General features: G+C 38.5%; 3 protein-coding genes across 3 annotated transcripts; 1 reads left to right on the top strand and 2 right to left on the bottom strand.

The window, feature by feature from the left end:
* The first annotated feature begins 4159 nt into the window (after positions 1-4159).
* LOC122002428 (cyclin-dependent protein kinase inhibitor SMR6-like) lies at positions 4160-4973 on the top strand. Its single transcript, XM_042557589.1, has one exon. It carries the CDS (start codon positions 4420-4422, stop codon positions 4735-4737), a length of 318 nt encoding a protein of 105 aa, XP_042413523.1. The 5' UTR covers positions 4160-4419; the 3' UTR covers positions 4738-4973.
* A 3538-nt stretch (positions 4974-8511) lies between these two features.
* LOC122002427 (pentatricopeptide repeat-containing protein At5g48910-like) lies at positions 8512-11042 on the bottom strand. Its single transcript, XM_042557588.1, has 2 exons — positions 10863-11042; positions 8512-10786 (listed from the first exon to the last, which is right to left on the bottom strand). The coding sequence occupies exon 2, from the start codon at positions 10778-10780 to the stop codon at positions 8876-8878; it is 1905 nt and encodes a 634-aa protein (XP_042413522.1). The 5' UTR covers positions 10781-10786; positions 10863-11042; the 3' UTR covers positions 8512-8875.
* Positions 11043-11984: 942 nt separating this feature from the next.
* LOC121999707 lies at positions 11985-21828 on the bottom strand. Its single transcript, XM_042554352.1, has 4 exons — positions 21121-21828; positions 20683-20819; positions 12245-12311; positions 11985-12098 (listed from the first exon to the last, which is right to left on the bottom strand). The coding sequence occupies exons 1-4, from the start codon at positions 21826-21828 to the stop codon at positions 11985-11987; spliced, it is 1026 nt and encodes a 341-aa protein (XP_042410286.1).
* Positions 21829-22334: the final 506 nt, after the last annotated feature.

Raw genomic sequence — 22334 nt, 5'->3', positions numbered from 1 at the left:
CATATTATTATTTATTAATATTAATAATAATAATATTCGGGGCAGGTTCGGGGATGGGGATAGTATTCCCATACCCGCCCCAAACCCGCCTCATCCCCGAAAAATCGTGGATCCCCATCCCCATTTCGAGTTTTCCCCGCGGGGCCCCAAACCCGCGGGGAAAATTGTCATCCCTAATTATAAGATTAAAATTTAAGATATTCAAATATATATATTTTTTTTTACTTTGACCATTTTATTAATGGCTACTGGTTACTGTATTAATAGTTCTTCATATTAGCCTAGAGATAGATTGACGGGGATATTGAGGGCAAGTGAATCACCTTTTGTCATATTAAATCAAGATGTGAATACTCTCAAGGCTATGGTAAAGTGGAAGGACATTCAGTTGTGACTTAGATATTTATGGCTCAATTTCTAACGACGATGCGTTTATAATAAATTTTCCTCTAAAAGGATATTGAGCTTTTGAGTCGTCATCCGTGAGAACTTTTCGATTTACCCTGGTGACCGATGAAAAACTTTTGTAAAGTCCGACCGGTCACCCTAGGTTATGAAGATGTGAATGTTTTAATGAGGTGTCCAATTTATTAGAGGGTCAATAGATCTTAATTTTAGACGGGCACATATTTTGGGAGAAAAACTCATCTCATTCCCTAACCATTTGATGATCAGCTATAAGCTGATCTAGTAATTTACCTTCTTTTATATAACTTGGAGATAGACTATGAGAAACCTTTAAAATAAGCATAATCATATTTTACTACAATTAAATCAAGTGGAAATGTTCTTTATAATATTTCTATAAATCAACATAATTTTTTTTTATTTTGTTGATACGACGTATTGTGAGTGACCCCAAAGATAAAGGGGGTCAATAGTCAAGTTGATGTGACGATCAAAGTCAAAATGTAGTGGTAGTCAAAGTCAAGGGGGTGTACATATCCGGATGAACCATCTCTCAGAAGTACGATTTTCAGCATAAACTCGGGCGGTCACATAGTCGATCAGACTTATGGAACCCAGTTCTCCACTTCTCTAATGTAAGATTCTCAGTATAAAATTGGTCATCCCCAGTGCCAGTCGAACTTACGGGGTTCAACTCTCACTCTTCCAATATAAGGTTCTCAACATAAACCCTGTTGCCCCCATCGTTGGTCGGACTTTAGGGGCCCAACTTCCCACTTCTCCGATGAAAGGTTCTCAGCATAAATCCAGTTGGCCCCGGCGCAGATCAAGCTTACGGGCCCAACTCCCCACTCATCATGAATAGGACCTCTAGACTCAGTTCCTCATCTCTTCTGGGCTCGGTTCCCATCCTATGTCCTCCTGACCCCAAAGCTGGTCGGACTTCTAGATTCAGTTCCTTATCTTTGCTGGGCGCAGCTCCCAGTTACATCCACCCAATCTTAGAGTCGATCAAATCTCCTCTAGAAGATAATATCGTCAAGGAATCGTAACTTGTTAGAGAATAACAATCACTCATCAGAGGATATTCCTTTATTCTGACATGAAGAAGGATGTCGTACATTTTTCATCCCCCGACATATTTTGACTCCAGATATTCTCTATCGTCTCATTATTGCGTAAGGTATAAGATGTGGTATAAAAGAGGTGCTCTCCATTGGCCGGGTATGCTCAAACGCTCATGTTGACACATTCACGCACACACACATTCATACTACTATTATATATATTATTCATCTTCTTTTGTATTTTTCAGTTATTTTCTATTCTTACTTGAGTGTCGGAGTACCTATGCCAGAGACCTCATCCCTGATTCTTACTCTAATGTTTCCATTGACTTTATTTGTAGTATGCGCAGGACTGCAACTCCTAGCTCTAGTTCCGCAACTCCTAACTCAAAGTCTCTCATTTGTCAATATTCCAACTACCTCACCGACCCTCCATCTTTTCAAATTTCAGATGAGATCATTTGTATTTATTCTATATACGAACAAATTAAAACTAAATTATACACTTTTTATATAAAAAAAGAAATTCTTTTTTAATTTAATTTTATCCTCTAAAAATAAATTATCATAATCATCTAACAACATAATCTCAATTACAATTAGTGTCATTAACAATCCCTAAGGTGATCGGTTCGACTCCACAAAAATTTTCTACTTGCCACCAAGATAAATCAGGAAATGCACGCGAAGACAAACCCAGAAGTCCAACACCCTTTAATTGTGCCTCCCGTTTGGAGGAAAAATTTCTGTAAATACAACATAACTAAAGTTCGAACTATAAATACCTGGATGATAACTTGAATATCCTACCGTGACACTATACCCCCGAAAATATCATATTCATCTAATAATGATTACAATTTAAGTCGTTGACTTGTTAATTAAATATCAAGTTGAAGTTATGACCTACAAATGAATATCCATTTATTATGAATCTACCCGGATTAAACAGTTGCTTACTGATAATGCGACCACGTACCATGATTAAGGATGCAGGTAAATTAAGGAAGATGCTCAGGAGTGGTGATTATTCATTCATTCATTCACGTGATAAATCGTCGGGAACAGTAAACAACTCCACAATACTCCGGCGACTTCTCTTTAATTAAAAGGGGAAAGTGGCGAACACTCGCCTACTTCCATTGCTCAACTCCTTTCTTTATTACGTTTACTCTTTTTCTTTTAATTGGTATTATATTTACTAATGGAGATGGCAGATACATTCAATTCCAGAAGTATTGAAAGAGAGCATAGATCACTTTTGCAGGGAGAACTGCTAAAGCTGTTCCTGCCTCGTCCTTCCGGACAACTCTTTTTGTGCCGCAGGTGTACGTGGTCTCTGGCGAGGCATTGCATTTGCATGTTACAGCAGCTTCCATGAGCTGCCTTTTCCTGCATGGCACTTGTTGTCCACTGCGCCAGGGCAAGTGATCAGCTCACCGGCTGACACTCTGATTGGCTCAGGCAGAATTATATTGCTTGCCGCAACGGCAATCATTGCTTTATCAAGTGTTTATGCGCACTTCACAATCAATCTTCTAAGTGCAGTGTTAAATTATGACTTAAGCAGTATTTTTAGGGATTTTTATTTCAAATAAAACGTGTGATGTTAGATTTTTAGACCATCTGTCGTGAGTAGTTTTCATTTTTTTTTTAATAAAAAATATTTTTTTTATAGAATTAGACCATCGTCCTAGATCCAGTATTAAATAATATTTATTAATCCTCTAAATATATATCCATACCATTTAGAATATATGTGTCTAAATTTTCTTTTAATATAAGTACAATATCAATTTTCTCTTCAATTTTTATTCGGTTCATCTTGATATATTTTTTTAACGTATAAAAATTAAATAAAAATTTTACGGTATAAGTATAATTAATAAATCATAAATCCAATTAGTGATCAGTCTGATTATATAAAATTTTTTACTAGTTAATAAGATAAATCAGAAAACGCTTACGATGAATAATCAAAAAGTTTAGCATTTATTAATTGTGCGCTCATTTAGATAAAAAATCCTATAAATTTATTATAGATAGAGATCGAACTGTGAAAAAAAAAATATAGAATCGCTACATCAGCTGTCTCTTAGAGCCGGTCTCACGGATATAGAGAAAGGTAAATACAGATACACAACTGAAAATATATAACCGAGACGTTAATACTAGAAAATAATATCCCGAGGATCAAATTCTGGACTTCTCAATCATGAAATTATGCACCTCTAACTGTGCTACACTACAGGGATCAAACTGAGAAGGTTGAAGAACAAAGGGGAGAGAGAGAGGGGTTAGTTAGAAGAAATAGGTGAGGGTGGTTATGATAATTACGACAATCCCAAATGAAAACAGAGAATTCGATACGTAACTACTTCTAAAACCACTTAATTAATTAAATAAGGCGTAATCACCATCACGTGGCCTGAACATGCCCAACGTGAATCCCACCTTTAATCACCTCCCTAACTAATTAATTAAGGCCCTCTTCGATTAATCTCGACGCCACGTGGGCGGTCGAGAGTGGGTCGAGAGTCCGGGGGGCTTTTAAGTTTTAACACTCCGATCCCAACCAGGAATGGCAATTCGCCGTAAATTGCATCAAGTCGGGGGGCGGGTACGAAAGCGGGTCTCCCAATCATTGCTTCGCTCGCTACAATAATATTTGGGCGGGGGAGAAGGGAAGGCGATGCGACGGCGTGCGGAGAAGGGCGACTGGCGACAAAGTTGTCACTTGGAATTGAATGCTGCAATTATACATTTTTAATGGGGCTTTTTCACATTTTCCCCCCGATGCCGGATTTATCCTCGCTGGCCAGGCCGGCCGGGTTTGTTCCTATTTAACGCCTACCTGCTGCCTGTCTCGCTCCGCCACCGATCTGCTTTCGTCCGCTGTGAATTCCGGATCGCCGCCTGCCTTCCTGCCTGCCTGCCTGCCGCTATGGCGTCGGAGGTCGTCGCCGTGGGGGAATTGCCCCTCCTGCTTCCTATAAAGACCGCGCTGGGTGGTGGGGAGAAGATCGCCGTGGCGGTGGATGAGGGCGGGGGCGGCGAAGAGGAGGGCGGGTGCGTCACTCCCAAGTCGGAGCAGCACGTCCTCAAGCCGCCCACCGTGTGCCCGCCGGCACCCAGGAAACCGAATCCGGCAAAGAGATCGGCGTCCGCGGCGCCGAATTGCAAGGAATTCTTCGTCGTGCCTCGGGACTTGACCTCGATCTTCATCCCTATCCCTCCGAAGAAGAGGATTCGCCTAATCTGATCCGGTTCTGCCTTCTCCTCTTTCTCTCTCTGTATTATCCTCCCTGTTTTCTCTTAAATTTCTTGTGTGGTAAAAATTGAATTTTTCTTCCTATTGAAATCCCCACTTTGTATAAGGTCGAGGGAACGTATCCTCCCGATCACGCTTCATTGTGTAAATTTTACATTCTTTTCTTGTGTAATCTTTACCAGGAATTCTTCTCCTGTCGTTGAATTCTCTTCAAATTTAGAATTTTGTCTTTCAGAATCCTGTTCTCAAACTAGAATTCTGCAAAATGTGTTCCAAAATCTGAGTTTTGCTCGTGCTGATGGATCATTCCTGCAGCTCAGAGCTAAATTGCCTCGTCTTAGAAATATTGCTTCTCAGGTTCCAAGGAACATACCGACCTGTCAGATTACCATCACGCCCTCCATCCACTGTTTTGTTGTCTTCCATTGCAACGTGATTCTTGGTGCAAATTGGGATCCAATGGAAGACTTTAGAGCTGTTAAGGTAATGCTCGGGAGGGGATAATTAGCACATGATGGAAGGCAGTTAAAAGCTGCCATGAGCCAGTGGCACAAGCTCGATCACGCTTTGGCTTCCAATCCAAGCAAGGTCTTCCCTCTTCCAACACCCCACGGTGCCAACGGAATGGCTCGATAAAAGGAGAAGAAGATCATGAAGGAAACACAATGATCAGCACTGTAACTTGTGTCTGTTTCTTTCATTTCTACCGCTGCGCAGAGACATGTGGCAGAAGGCGACAAAGCTACTGCCGCCGGAGTCGGCGGGGTTTGGTTGGCAAACTGCACCGTGAATTCTGTGGCAAAAATAAAATGACGGCTTGGGAAAAGAGTAGTAGCAGGCCTGGTTACTGCGTCCAGACAAGAGGAGGAATCGTGTGGAAGGGAAAGTTTTTTTTTTTTTTTCTTTAATCCAAGCTATAAAAAATTATTACTGACTATCAAAGCAATCATCGTTTTTGGAGGTCTATTCATTTGGAAAGTTTTGAGGTAATCTTTTCTTTGGCTGTGAATTCCGTAGACATCTATCTCCACCTTGACTGACTTGGAAGTCTACTATGAATTGAGAGACAGAAACTCGTGAAAAACAGAGTGCATTTATGATGTAACACAGCGAAGAGAACAAGATACGTTTCTCATTCAGAAAAATACCTATTCTCGTTTAGATAAAAGAATATAAATTGTATTGTAGTAAATTCAAACTTATCTATTACAAGACATACTTCTTTACAAAATAACAACTTTAGTAGTAAAATCTAACATACGTTTTAGGAAAATTAAATAATTTTTTTAGAAATTATAACAAAAAAAAACTAATAATACATAATTTTGAAAAATAATTTAAGAGATTATTTTCATGACTCAAACTAAAGCTCCTCAACGGAAGAAAATTTAACTCCGTAACGAGAAGATGGAATAGTTGTAAAGTCGAAACATCTTTTTAGGTGGAATAGTTATGAAATGAAAAAAATGTTTTTTTTTTTTTAACTGAGTTCAATAATTATGATTTATTTTTTTTAATTATTAGTTTATGCCTTGACAGAGGGTAATTTACTGAAATGGTGGGTAACTCTGCTGTAACAAAGAAGAGGAGACCAAATGATACAATTGGATAATGAAAAGACAATTGAAAATGTGAGAGGGGGGGTCCTTGCCTAGGTTGGTCATTATTTGTAGGGTTCTCTTTCATTTTGGATCTTTGTGTTCCTGCAATTCTCTCATTTGTCCCGTCTGTAGACTAGAGGTTGCCAACAATCAATTATAAAAACTAGTTTAGATAAGGGAGAGGGTTTGGTAGGGCAACCCCTTTCATCTATACATTCTAATCATAGATGCTTTGCCTTGGATTCCGCCAAGGATAGGTACGTGGGTGTGATCAACAACTCATTCGGCAGAGAAAGCACTCAACCACTGGACTAAGGATGATTAAGCTCCGTAATTTATCTCTTTTCAGAATGCATGGAGCATTTTAAATGAACATTAAGATAATGATTTTACCTTTTGTAAGAGAGAGAAAACACTCAAAGCCAAGTAGGCAAAAGTAATTTACCATTGCATCAGAACATCTCCGACGCAAGTTTTGTCAAAGGTTTGTGAAATTTAAAATTTCATTAAAAAAGTTTTTATGATTGTATAGGTGAGATTTGAGATTTTTAATTTAAAAATAGGTTTGAGTTTTCAAATCTATTTTTTCTTTTGAAGGTATTAGCTACATGATTAATTTTTTTTAAATAATTTAAAAATAAATTATTTGATGAGCTAATTATAATGTTTCAGTTTACAAATAATTAGTAATAATTAAAATTATATTTTTTCCTTTTAAAAATAAATATTTTTGAGATAAGTTAAAAAAATATACAAATGATTATAATTAAATTAAATTTATAAAATAATTTAATATTAAATAAAATGATAAATTATATTAAATTAAAATTTATAAATTAATTAAATTATTAATTATAAATAAATTAAATTAAAGATTATAATTAATTAAAATATTAAATGAAAACTATATAAAAATATTAAATGAAAAAATTGTATGAGTAGATTTGTATTGAAATTGATGTAATATGCATGGAGCCATGCAACTACATATGGAGAGAATTACAAAAAGAAAAATCACTCAAACTTTAACGGTTGGGAATGTTTCGATGAGTTTTTATAATATTAATGTGGTATGTTAGAATTCTAAGAAAAGTTCATTCAAAACTTTAACGATTGGAGATGTCCTTATTCAAAACTTTAACGATTGGAGATGCCCTTACACAAGTGGGCATTATACCTTTTCTATTTTTATAGTAAAAAGTGATTATCCTCAATCTAGACGTTTCTCATAGTCCATCCTCAGATTATGTAAAGAGAAATAAATTATAAGATCAACTTATAACTGATTGTCAAATGGCTAAAGGGTTGACAGAGATTTTTTTTCCCCAAAGACATGCGCATGCTACACTTTTACTATTTTGCTAATACTCAAAGAAGTATGCCTATTGAAGAATGTATGTTGATAGTAGTGGTGTCAGACGGGCTAATCCGTGGCGGGACGAACTGACCCATAGTGAGCCAGCCACTTAGCAAAACGGGACAAGTCGACTCGTTATCTTGGTGGATTGAAAAATCTCCAACCAAACCCAATCAAAAATGGGTTGCGGATTAGACGGGTCAACTCACGAGCATCAAAAATTTAAAAAGTTTTATATCTTCGACATTTTAATTCAGAAAAGTTTTATCAATTAAATGTATTTAGAAACAAGTATTTTAAATTTAAATGGACACAAATGAGACTCATGTCTGATAAAAAAAAATACTATTATTATTTCAAAATTATAACAAAGAAAAATAATTAATTGATATAAAATTTGACTTACATGTGTTTATCTGAACCAATCCAAACCCGTCGTGGACTGACCCGCACAGGTCACAATTCTAGGTGGATCGACTTGTGTCTGACTTGAATTGATAAAATTCTAATTCAATCCATTTAAATTATTTGACAAGACAGATCAATCCAATAGACCCTACCTAAATTAACGCCACTAGGCAATAGTCATATTATTAATAAACTCAATGACATTCTCAATTTTATAGCAAGAGCATGGCTTTATAAGATCTACAATGTCCAAGTAGTTTTTTTAAAAGTTATGAATCAAGTCTAAAACACATTCAAGAGGCTCGAATCTTTCATAAGTTTAACATCGTTAAACTATTAAATAATTATATATTGAAATATTTTTTGAAAAATATATATAATTTTTTGTTTTTAAATAATTCAAGCTCTTCTTCTCCACTGTGATCGAGGAAGGAGTTGCATACTTAGTTTTTAATTAGTGGTAGGCAACATGTACATTCACAGGAACGTCAGTTTGTGTATATCTTCTCACAGTTGTACCTGTTATGGGTGATGAAAGGGCATGTTGCAACTGAATTAGGCGACATTTCCTTCTAGACAACAGAACCTTTGTTAGGGTTGATCTCATGGCAAATAAGCTAGTGATGAAGCATACGTTTGTGATTAACCACTGAATGAATCGACTTGTTGCTTAAACAACAGATTGCTGAGAACAGCATTGCCTCCCATGAAGAAATGCCGAAATAAGAGCGGTGCCAATGCTATCTCTGTGAAAATTGAGCTATCACCAGTAGTCATTGCAAGAGCAAAGTCCTTCCTCAAAATGGTGGAATCGACTACGATCCCTCACAATTATTCTCCGTCCATATACCTTTGCGATAAGCTTTATTGAGGAATGGCAATCCCCACAAATGCGTAAGTTCTTCACCACATGCAGTGTGGTGCCGGGGTTGGTGCTGATCAAGCCAAAAGCAATTGCTATCTTCTCGCTGTGGTAGAGAAGTGTGCTCTCCTTCTCCTCTTTCTCAATATTTAGCGTGACTTGTGTTGTATCTGGTACGTATCCAGCCTCATGTAGTTTATCAGCCATCTCGGCTAGCATCAAATGGATCTTTCGGCTCTGTGGATGGGTATTGTCTTCTACAACAAACTCATGAATTCTCCCATTTACTGTAATCCAACTGCAACCTGGATCTTTCTTTATGTCCAGTTCCTTCATCATCAGTCTCACCTGGGAAACAGTACCCCAGTCCCCTAAGGAAGCGTAGAAGTTCGATAAAAGAACCATTGAATCACCATCTGAGGAGAAATGCTCCATAAGGCGCTTGGCAGCTCTCATTCCGATCTCAACATTGCCATGCATTTTGCAAGATGATAGCAGCGCTTTATAAATAACATCATCTGGATTCACAGACATGCTAAGCACAAGCTCCTCAGCCTCTTCCAGAAGCCCCGCACGACCGAGCAAATCAACCATACAACCATAGTGCTCGAGTTTGGGTCTTAGACCATGCACATTTACCATTCTTCTGAAGTATGACTTGCCTTCTTCCACCAGGCCTGCATGACTACAGGCATTCAAAACTCCAACAAAAACAATGTCAGTTGGTATTACTCCAGCTTTTTCCATCCTCTGAAAACAATCTCGTGCCTCTGCTGCCCTACCATGCATTGCTAGCCCTGAAATCATAGCACTCCATGTAATAGGATTGTGCTTCGGTAGCTGTTCGAATACCTGAATCGCTTTGTTAATGTTTCCGCACTTGGAGTACATGTCGACGAGGGCAGACCCGAGCACATCATCTATTTCTATGTCGTTCTTCTCGGCATATGCATGGACCCATTCACCCAATTCAAGGGCACACATATGCGAAATCGCAGGGAGAACACTAACAAGAGTGACAAAATTATGCTCCATGCCTTCCATTTGCATCTTCCTGAAAAGAGCGATGGCTTCTTTAAACAAACCAATCTGTGCATACTTGGATATCATTCCGTTCCAAGAAATGACACTTTTGTTTGGCATTCTGTCAAACAATTGCCGTGCTTGTTCAACCATGCCAAGCCTGAAAAATCCATCGATCAGAGTGTTATGCAAGACGACACTGGCATCGGCGTCAGGCAACAACGAGCTGTCAACTAACTTGCAGGCATCTTGCATGAACCCACAAGACGAGTACATCCTTACCAAATTGGTAAGAATAAAAGCGTCATCGCTCCAACCGAGCTTGACAACTTGGCCATGGATCTGCGTTCCTGCTTCAGCTGCCTGAATGCAAGCGCAAGCCTTCAACACTGACGGGAAGGTATACTGGTTGGGCTGTGTGGTGGTGCTGGAGAGGAGCATCTGCGCGAAGAGGGCGAGGGCGTGGGAGGGTGCCTCTTCGCTCTCAGCGTAAGCTCGAATGAGGGTGTTCCAGGAGAAGCAATTGGGATCGGGCATTTGGTCGAACACCGAGCGACCGTAGCGGAGGTCGCGGCGCTGGGAGAGGACGGAGGACCGGAGGATTTCAGCAGCGACGAGGGGATCGCGGAAGAGGCCTGTCTTGATGGCGAGGGCGTGGAGTTGACGGACGCCATGGAGGGAGCTGGAGAGCTTGAGGAGGGAGATAAGGGAGGAGGGAGAAGGAGTGATGGGAGGAAAAGGGACGGAGAGGAGGGGAGGGGAGTGGCCGGAATGGGTCTGCATGGTTGCCTGTAGTCAACAAAGAGACATGGAATAAGCTTGACAAATAAATAAATAAATAATTTTAGAAGGATTCAGAACTCACGGAAGACCGCCCGCAGTGTTAAAACCAGCGTACTTCGACTGTATCTCATCCAAAGCCGGTCTGTAATTTCTTCACTCTGTTTTCTTCCCTTTCTCCGGATAATTTTCTACCGTAAACTTTTTTCCCTTCCTCATCCGCACTTTGCAACTGTAACTTTGCAACCGTAAGGGCACCCATCCTTCCATACCGTAGTTAATATCAAACTATGCAAAGTTCAGGCAGAGAAGTGAACGATTGTGTTTTCAACAGACGAGTTCAGTGGGATTCAGTAAAGCACTTAATTGCATGGACAGAAAGTATCGGTGGAATTTTAACAACTCTTGCATTAGATGAAAGGAGTTATTAACTGCCGCGGGGGCATAACTGAATTGGTCATTATGATAGATTTATAGAAATGGATAAAGTCAATTTCCAATAAAGCTGGCATAAATAACCTTCCATGTGATGACTTGTTTGATTTTTTGATTTACTTTAGATGACTATGACTGATCATGTGGGGGCGTCTGAAATTAACGTATGATGTTTTGCAGAAAAAAAGAGTTATAACTTCAACAGAGAGCAAATCAAGGCCAGAAAGAGCAGGAAGACATACTCGTTGGTAGTGAATTGGGCATGACATTCCAGTGAACGCTATTCCCTTTCCAATCAGTTATTGATCCCCCAGTACCTTCTATTCCACTAATGAGAGGACGTCGTTGGGATGAGAATTGAGACAATAAATGAGCAGAAAACACTGGATATTTCTCACGATGGTAGTTTGTATTACATTCATTATTTAACAGTCTTTTACATGAGAAATATTGGAGGATGCATGGCATTCATGCCATTTGAAGTATGTCTTAGCAAAAGTTTATAAACCAAATCACTGCTAGTTAAGAAACCTTCAATTTCAATTTTATCTATTTATACGACAAAAGTTCATGTAGTTCAAAAGCAGACAAGGTAAGAATTAGATGAAGGTTTCACGGATTAGCAAATGCGCTTTGATTAAATGATCTGGGTAAAAAGAAGGGTTATGAACGGTGACTCGTTCACACATTGACAGGGGTTGGTGTGTTGCACTTACGTCTGCGCAGACTTGTATCAGTAAATTCCATAAAACCTAGGCATAAAATAGCTAGTTTAATTGAGAACTGAAGTAATCACCTTAAGCCCAGATTCTATAACAAGATCGACAAATCCAGAAGCTAGAAGAGCATAAGCATAGCAATCACATCCATATAGTGGAACTTTTACCTGGCATAAAATACATAAAACCAAAATCAAAGAGTAAGTGTTCATCACATGTATCTATCTCATTGTTTGACAGAAATCCAGACAATGGTTTGGCAATTGCTCATCTAATGAACAATCAAGAGTATTACAAAGAATGACTATCTGACCTTGTCTCTTACATCCCAAATTGCTTTTTCTGCATCCCCACTAAAGAGATGAGGCCTTGTTGTGCACCTGTAAGAAGAAATATTCTAGTTTATACAAGGTATTATCCCTCATTGCGCCAAGGCTTTTGTTACATAGTGTTTCAATATCTAGTTAGATGTAAAATTAGTATTTCTCAAGTTTTATTCTGCATACAAATTTGGGATAGTTTGCTACATGCATGTGTCGAAACAGCCTGTTCATTCATTGTTGTTCTTCTCCCACCAACCCCAACCCATCTTTCTCTTAAAATTGGTTGATCAATAATGCTAAGAATCTGGAATAGTAGAAGAAAACTTATGTGGAAGGCTACTAACTCATAATTGCAATAAATCAGACTACATGGAGAATAGTCGTGGAATAATTTTATCAGTGACATTTTAAACCACAATAATAGAATAGTTGTGGAATAATTTTGCAAGAGAACATAACATACAACATTATACATAATTCTAATTCTTATAAGGGAAAAAGAAAAAGAATTTCTCACAAAGATGTTCAAACAAGGACAGAAAATAATAGCTCAGGTCAGTCTAGGGATAAAGGAAAAGAAAAATTATTAACAATTATGCGATACTTTTGTAAGAGAACAGTGAAATTCAACATAAACATAACCTTATTTTTTATAATGAGCTAAGGAAAAACAAACTGCTTACAAAGATGTACAAACACAGGAATGTAATGTTCAGTCTATGAATAAAGGAAAGCAACACAATTATTCCTGCCTAACAGTCTGATAGGTGTTAATCTGACTCCAATATAAATTGTTTAGGACTTAATTCTAAATTGAATAGGGCTTGATTGTAAATATACCAACCTTAGAGGTAAAATAACAACAATAATAATCTATTTTAATTTTTCCCATTCAACAAGGCATGAGAATTGGAATTAATGTCTTGGTCTCAGTCATTGTTACATCACTAAGCAGATCATTGATTCTTCCTACTCATGGCACCTCACAGCCGTGCTTCTCCACCACATCTAATTTTCTCAGATTTCTCCCTGTTTGGGATTCATGCATTTGCATCTTTGCTTCTCTGCTGTGTGTTTATTTCTGCTATTCACGATTTCAAATTTCTTGCTTTATTCTTCAGCGAGCTTCTGTTTTCACATGGTTTCAAAAAATTGGCACATTCCTTCAGCCCATTTCTCTTAGATTTCTTCGTCACATTTCTTTCTAGCAGGGACGCAAATGTGTGTATATATATATATATATGAACAGCATATGACCCAGCATTTCTTCCACTTCCTGGAGACACTGGATTTTTGAGATGCGTCAATCTGCTGCTGATGATCCAGCTCACACTTCCTAATGCATATGTTTCCAGATCTTCAGTACATAAGCATATTAGAATTGCTCTTCTGCTCTCCTGTGTCTTCCAAATCTGTTTCTCAGACATGTTTCTGTTTCTCCCAGAAAGCAAACCTTCTACTATTGAGAAGTTTCTGCAGACTCTAAATCAGTTTTTTGCAAAACTTCTTCCAGCAAGCAGTAGACTCCATATGTTATCGCCACCAAGTGTTTCAGGTATTGCTGAATCGACTCAAACCAGATGGTTTTCTTAGAAACAGAGCTTTTACCCTTGGTATATCAACTAAGTACCAACAATTCCTTGAATGGTCTGCCATTCAAGGCGCATTAAGTCAATTTGTGTCATCATTGTTTCATGATTCGACTGCTTTCATAATATAGATTACTGGATCAAGCAACTTGGATTCAGAAGCCTCTGAGCATGCATCCGGTATCATATCCCATTTCTCTGTCTTGCACCGCCATGTAATCCTATTCATACTATTCTGGCAAATGGGTGACTCTCAACTATAAAGGATGTTGATCTAGTCATTCCAACCTCATGATTACTACTTTGTCATGTCTTTTATATGCCTAGATTTCCTTTATTCTTTATAAGAAAACGCACCGGATACTAAATTCTTTGTTGGAAAGTGTTGAAAATAAAATCAATTAGACAAGATATTGGCATGATCTTAGGCATATTCAAGTTGTACAAATATGTAGCTTTTAGGAAAGTTAATTAATTGTAATTAACTATTTCCTTTTTTAGTTCCTTTGTATATCTTTAAATACAGGATTTGGTATCAGGGCTACTTCTCGCATTTTTTTTTAAAAACCCTAGCAGCCAATTTCTTTTCTTTCTTTCACCATGTCTAAAGTTCTCAATTCCTCTCCTATTGTGACTTCTAAAACCACTGAAATCAAGAATTCCCATGTTAGGTCTCATCATTTCAAATCACCACAATCTGACTCAATGAAGGTAATTTTTTGAGGTGGTCTCAATTAGTTAGGATGTACATCCGAGGGAGGGGAAAGATCGGATATCTCATTTGTGAAACCAAAGCACCTGCAAAAATAGGTCCAGCCTATGCAACGTAGGATGCAGAGAATTCCATGGTAATGGTTTGGTTGGTCAATTCTATGGAGGAAGACATTAGTGCCAACGACACTACCAAAGAACTTTGGGATAATATTTGTCAGATATATTCTGATCTTGGCAACCAGTCACAAGTTTATGAGTTATAGTTGTGTCGTGGAGAGATTCAGCAAGGGGGAGATAGTGCGATGAGATACTTCAATATCCTGAAAGGCCTGTAGCAGGACTTGGATCTGTTTATTGATGATTATGAATGGAAAAGTACTGAAGATAACATTCATCATCGAAAGATGGTGGAGAATAATAGGATTTATAAATTTTTGGTAAGATTGAATGTTGAATTTTGTGAAGGGGTAGAATAATTGGCAGACAACCCCTTCCATCAATTGGAGAGGTATTTTCTGAAGTATGGTGAGAGGAAAGTCATTAGAATGTCATGCTCGGCAAAAAGGGGACTGGTGGATCCCTTGAAAGCTCGGCATTAACTGTTGCTGATGCTAACGCTGCTCGGTCAAACAATAATCAGTGGAAAACTAAAGGAAAACCTCGAGTTTGGTGTGATTAATGTAATAAACCACGCCATACTTGAGATACTTGCTGGAAGCTTCATGGGAAACTAGCAAATTTGAAGGGCGCAAATCTGGTGACAAAAACAGCTCTGTGACTCCTTTAGAAAATGAAGTCAAGGCCAGTTTCTTCACCAAAGAGCGGGTAGATCAACTCTTGAAGGTACTTAAATCTAATCTGACATGATAATATTTCCACAGCTCTATCTAGCACCTTCAATTCCACACCTTGGATCATTGACTCGTGCATCATATCATATGAAAAATCTATCCCATTTATTTGAATCTTATTTTCCTTGCTCTGGCCATAGGAAAGTTAGAATTGCAGGTGGGAGTTTTTCACCTATTGCAGGGACAGGTTCAGTCAAAATTTTAGAAGAAATTGAACAGAATTCCATCCTTCATGTTCCTAAATTTTTTTGCAATCTTTTATCTATTAGTAAGTTATCGAAAGATTCTATTGTTGTGTTGTATTCTTTGACTCCCACTGTGAATTTATGGACCAGAATTCTGGGATGATGATTGGCAGTGCTAGGATGTTAGGAGGCCTCTACTATTTTGATGACAACTCTTCTTGCAATAAACAAACTCATGACTTAAGTGGTAGTTCTAATTCTACCTCTGTTTGTGAAAAAATTATGCTTTGGCATCATAGACTAGGACATCCTAGTTTTTCGTATTTAAAACATTTGTTTCTAAATTTATTTAAGAAGTTGGATTGTAATTCCTTTAATTGTGATGTTTGTCATTTATCAAAAAGTCATCGAGTTTCATATAAGTCAAGGCCTTATCGTGCATCAACACCATTTTATTTGATTCACAGTGATGTTTGGGGTCACTAAAAAATTACTACTTCAACTAGAAAAAAATGGTTTGTCACTTTTATCGACGATCATACTTGACTTTGTTGGATTTATTTGATGAATGAAAAATTGAAGTTGAAAAATTATTCAAAGATTTCCACACTATGGTTGAAAATCAATTTCAAACCAAAATAAGCATTCTTCGAACTGATAATGGTACTGAATACTTTAACGAATGTTTAGGGGCCTTTTAAAAAGAGAAAGGCATTGAACACCAATCCACTTGTCGTGTTACTCCTCAACAAAATGGACTAGTTGAAAGAAAAAACCGACATTTACTTGAAGTTGCCCGAGCAATAATGTTTTCTATGCATGTTCCAAAGTATTTATGGGGGATGTAGTTCTAACAATAAGTTATTTGGTTAATAGGATGCCAACACGTATCTTAAATATATAACACCTCTGCAGAGTCTGAAAATATTTTTTCCTGAAAATAGAATCATTTCTATTTTGCCATTAAAGGTATTTGATTGTACTATTTTTGTCCATACCAAATCACTTGCGCTCAAAGCTTGCTCTTAGGGCTGAAAAGTGCATTTTTCTTGGCTATGCTCCTAATAAAAAAGGATACAAATGTTTGAATCTAAAGACAAAAAAAGTTTTAGTTTAGTATGGATGTCATTTTTTTTGGGAAAAAGAACCCTTCTTTAAACAAAATAATCTTCCGGAGGAGATAGAAAAGAGTGAAGATCAATTTTGGCACACATCTGTACGTATGCCGAATGTGTTTTTTTCGGAATTCAACCAAAATTTTGAAACAAACCAAGAGACACGAGTTTTATCTAATGAAAATAAAGAAAACCCTAGTTTATTGGTGTCAAGTGTAGATGATTTACAAGGGGAGAAATACTACCAAAGATTCCTAATCCTTTGAGTTTCGTGTTTTTAGTCGGAAACATTTTCGTCAAAAGGGTGAGGATCATACAACTATCCCCTGTGCAAGTTCAATCATCACTTCCGGAGTTGGGTCAATTGGACACTCAAAATTCTACAGGTAATTCTCCTGTTCCAGCAACCATGCTTCCTGTTGACAATAATATACCTATTGCCATTAGGAACAGTGTTCGAACATGTACTAATCATCCTATTGCCAAATATTTGTCGTATCATAAGCTTTCCAACAATTATAGGGCCTTTGTCTCAAATATTACTCACCTGTTTGTGCCAAGAAACATCTCGGAAGATCTAGATCACCTGATTGGAAGTTAGCAGTTCTAGAAGAAATGAATGCTCTTTGGAGAAATGACACTTGGGAGGTTGTTGACTTACAAGTTATAAAGAAAATAGTGGGCAGCAAATGGGTGTTTACCATTAAGTGCAAAGCTAATGGTAGTATAGAAAGGTATAAAGCTAGACTCGTAGCTAAGGGATTTACACATATACATGGAATCGACTATCAAGAAACTTTTGCGCCAGTTGCAAAAATAAATTCAATCAGAGTTCTTATCTCTCTGGTAGTACATTTTAATTGACCTTTACACTAATTAGATGTGAAGAATGCCTTCCTAAATGGAGACTTAGAAGAGGAAGTGTTCATGGAGTTGCCATCAGGGTTCAAGGAAAAATATGGCGGAAATAAAGTATGTTCCTTAAATAAAGCTCTTTATGGACTTAAGCAGTCACCAAGAGTTTAGTTTGAGCGATTTAGGAAGGTTCTTAAAAGTCAAGGGCATTGCCAAAGTGAAGCGGACCACACCATGATTTTCAAATGCTCTAAAGGAGGGAAGATTAACATCCTGATCGTCTATGTGGATGACACAATCTTAACTGGAGATGATCATGTTGAGCTTAAAAAATTGAAAGAAGTGTTTGCCAATGAATTCGAGATCAAGGAACTAGGAGTATTGGAATACTTCCTTGGTATGGAGTTCGCACGATCCAAAGAGGATATACTGGATACACAAAGGAAATATATTCTAGGCATTCTCAAGGAAACATGTCTACTAGGTTGCAGGGCAGTTAAGACACCCATGGAGTATAATATTAAGCTCCAACCAGCCAAACCTGAAGAAGTTTATAGAAAAGATCTGTTGTGTCCAAAGGATATTCACATATCTCCACAATGATATTATATTGTTCACTTTGGGCCTAACCCCTTATAACTTTATTTTTAGGCTCTACCCAAAATGTCTCATGCCAATGGAGATATTTTATATCTTTTAAACTCATGATCCTTTCCATATCTTTTCAATGTGGGACTTTGATTGTATCCCCAACAATCCTCCCCTCAACTACCATTACTCTTATAGTCTGGGTCTCCCCGTGAGCATCCGATCACTGTTAACTTGCTTTGGACCTTCCCGTGAGCATCTGATCACCCTGACCTACTTTGGGTCTCCCCGCAATCATCCTGTCACCTTGACCTGCTCCGGACCTCCTCGTAAGTATCCAGTTACCTTGATTTGCTCCGGGCTTTCCCGCGAGCATCCGATCATTCTGACCTGCTTCGGGCCTCTCCGTAAGCATCTGATTACTCTTGACTTACTTCGAGCCTCCCCGCGAGCATCCAATCATCCTGACCTGCTCTGGGTGGTGGCAAGCATTCGCATCCGATCATGATCTACTTCGAGTCTCCCCTCAAGCATCCGGTTACCCTAACTTGTTCCAAGCCTCTCCCCAACTTCGTTTAAGGCCACCCCACATGACATCTGGTCGAGACCATGGCTCTGATAACATTTGTTGTGTCTAAAGGATATTTATATATCTCTACAATGACATGATATTGTCCACTTTGGGCCTAAGGCCTCGTGATTTTATTTTTGAGCTCTAACCAAAATGTCTCATGCCAATGGAGATATCTTACATCCTTTTAAACTGATGAATTTTTTTATATTTTTTTGGGACTTTGATTGTATCTCTAACAAGATCAGTACCAACGGCTAGTTGGGAGACTTATCCATAGTTGTCAATCGGGTGTAGCACCTTGTAGCGCAAAGGGTGCACGTGGCTATAGCACATAGCGAATAGCGTAGCGAGGGTTATTTGAAAGTATAGCACCACAAGTATATAAATATATAACATACAATATATAGTAACATCAATTCAATAGTTCATACTTAAATAACAAATATATAAAACATATAAAACCTCAATTCTAAAAATAAAAAAAACATAATCTAAAATTCATCTTCATCTTCATCTTCATCTTCTTCATCAAAATCAAGACTATCTTCTTCATTTGGAATTGCATAACGCTCGGCATCATTCTCATCTTCACTTTCTTCATCAAAATTGAATTCATCCTCTTCATCTACAAGATTAAGTGTAGTAGATGTTCCTATTGGACTTTTCCTCTAGACTTAGATGTGGACGCCTTCGAACTTCCTGTAGGTGTAGATGTGGTCATCTTTGAGGCTCGGGTAGATGTGGTCATGTTTGAGGCTTGCGTAGATGTAGGGGTCACTTTCGAGGCCCCTTTGGATTTTCTCAATGTAAAAGGTGTTGGTGCAGCGGGACCGGCAAGAGGGGGGTGAATTGCCTGTAAACAAAAATTATACCCTCCTCAAGAACTTTCAACTCAAATATAAGCAATGATTAAGAAATTGAACAGAACTAAAATAGAACAGAAAAAGTAGACTCAGCGATTGACTTGGTTACAACCGAGACGGTTGTTAATCCAAGGCGGTTGGAAAGCACACTAACAAAGTCTCCTTCTCTAGAGGCGGAGAAGCCTTTTACACTTGGAGAGCACAGAGCTATTGCTTGGAAAAATGAGAATACAAGAGTTGTTCTGTTTAGCTGTTAGAGACCTGTTTATATAGGGGTTCAAAGACTTATCAGATCATCTGATCTTCGGGATCAGGTATTGACTTCGAGAGGGATCGGTCGACCGATCCCCAGGTTCGGTCGACCGAACCTGCTGTACCTGCCCAGTCTTTCGTCCAGGTGGAGTCTTCTCTGGATCGAGCTTAGGTTCGGTCGACCGATCCTCGCGTTCGGTCGACCGATCAGCCAACGGTCTCCACTCGATCTGAGCCGATCAAATCGCTCGACCAAGTCTTTGATTATCTTCGGTTCGGTCGACCGATCAGCTAACTGCCGGTTGCTGACGTGGCTGGAACAGCTGGCTTCTGAAGATAGGGGTTCGGTCGACCGATCATGGGGTTCGGTCGACCGAACACTTGTCAAGTCAACTCCTGGTTGACTTGCTCTGGTTCAGTTTGCTTGGGTGATTTCGCCAACTGGAATAGGGCTCACCCGAACCCAATTCCTGACCTTCTCCTCGAGCAGTCTTCCGTCCCGGCTTTACGTCCCTAGAACGTCGTGCACGTTCTTCACGCCCACCGATGTACTCTTCCGCAGCTGTCTCGTCCTTCGGACGCACCAAGCCCGTCGGCTCCCTTCCCGTGCTTTCCTTCTCGCTAGCTACGTCTTCTGCTCGACTTCCTGCGGTCCTAAGCTCCTGTACACTTAGACTCAGGGATCAGACAAACAGGACCTAACCTAAACTTGGTTGATCACATCAAAACAACCACGGGGTCCAACATAAGGAGCTTTATTTACTCCAACAACATCTAGCCAAGTCAAATCATCACCATCATGAACAAAGTCAAGCTCTTCATCCTCCAGTCTCCCTACCAACCATTCATTTCCATCATCTGCTTCACTCAATATGAGAGGATCGATGGTATCACGACTATCGTATCTACGCCTCAGAGCTCTATTGTACTTAATGAACACCAAATCATTCAGGCGTTTTTGCTCCAATCTATTCCTTTTCTAGGAATGAAATTGTGCACGAGACATGAGAACGAATTCTTAAAATTTCACAGTAATAAAAAATAAAGTGTAATATTATAAAGGCTTAGATGTTCAAACACATTCCAATTGCGCTCACAACTAGAACAGCTACAAGTGAGACTGAGTATCTTCTAGACAAGTCTTTGCAACTTTGGTGTCAAAGCTCCATACGAGTTCCACCATGCAGCTAGTTAATAACAATAGTTATATTAATATTTCTCATTGAATTTATTTCAAAAAAAATGAGGAGTAAACATATTTTCATACCAAGTGATACAACCTTTCTCATTTGGATTGCAATTTGCTTCCCAAAAAGACCTTCGGCTTGTTTGTATTTTAACAACTCTGTATGTATTGTTCCCTTTGACTCAGGATCATCAGTCAACCTACTGATTGAATTGTACAACCCCATAACTACTTCTTCATCTTGTTCTATCTCAGAATTTGAGTAAAAGAACTTGAGGTTCAAGAAATAACCCGTTGCATGCAAGTCTTGATGGAGCTGCAACTGCCACCTATGGTCAATTATCTCAAAAACATCTTTGTACCTATCCTCATTATTACCAAAGGCTTTTGCTATTTTCTCCTTAGCCCTATCCATTGTCACATATATATAACCCATGGCAGGCTTCTTCTCCCCATCCACCAACCGAAGTACCTCCAATAATGGGCCACCAACTTTCATAGCATAAATGATAGAATTCCAAAACGAAGGCATCAATATAATTTTCTGTGCTTGCTTACCAGTTTGTTCCTTCGCGAATTTGCTTTTACTCCAATTTTCTGAAGTAAACATCTTTTTCAAATTTTGCTTATGCTGCTGAATGCTTCTCATAGCCAAGAAAGCAGTGGCAAAACGAGTTTTAGCTGGCCTTATAAGGTCTCTTTGTTCGGTGAACTCTCTGATCATGTTCAACAACATAGTTCGGTTGTAAATATATCCATTAACAATGATTGCCCGCTCAAGCGTCCTCTTCAAATCCGGCATTTTGAATTTGTCCTCAAACATCAAATCCAAACAATGTGCCACGCACGGGGTCTAATACAAGTTTGGATATTTATCCATCAACTTCTTTCCTGTAAAGAACAAAAGCATAATAGGTTAGTTAATCAAACTAATTTATGAAATTTACAAGATTATGTAAGTTAGTATATTAGATTTTCTCACTGGCAAAAACATTATTCGATACACTGCCGGTGACCACTTGAACAATATTATGCACCCCAACATTTTGCACAAACTTGTTAAGCAACTCGAACATCTTCTCACCCGTATGAGAGTAGCTAGATGCATCAACTGATTCAATAAACATGTTGCCTTTTGGAGTATTCACTAAGAAATTGATAAATGATCTCCCTTTCTATCTCTCCACCCATCAGTCATTAAAGTACAACCATTCTTTGCCATCTCTTCTTCATTCTGTTTCAAAATCAGCATTGTATGGTTGATCTCTTCTTTCAAAGAAGGTTCTCTCACCTCATGATAACTAGGTG

This window comes from Zingiber officinale, chromosome 7A (genome assembly GCF_018446385.1).
Source record: "Zingiber officinale cultivar Zhangliang chromosome 7A, Zo_v1.1, whole genome shotgun sequence".
NCBI classification, from domain to species: Eukaryota; Viridiplantae; Streptophyta; class Magnoliopsida; order Zingiberales; family Zingiberaceae; genus Zingiber; species Zingiber officinale.
The sequence above is the reverse complement of the archived record's forward strand: the minus strand, read 5'-3'. Positions and strand labels throughout refer to the sequence as shown.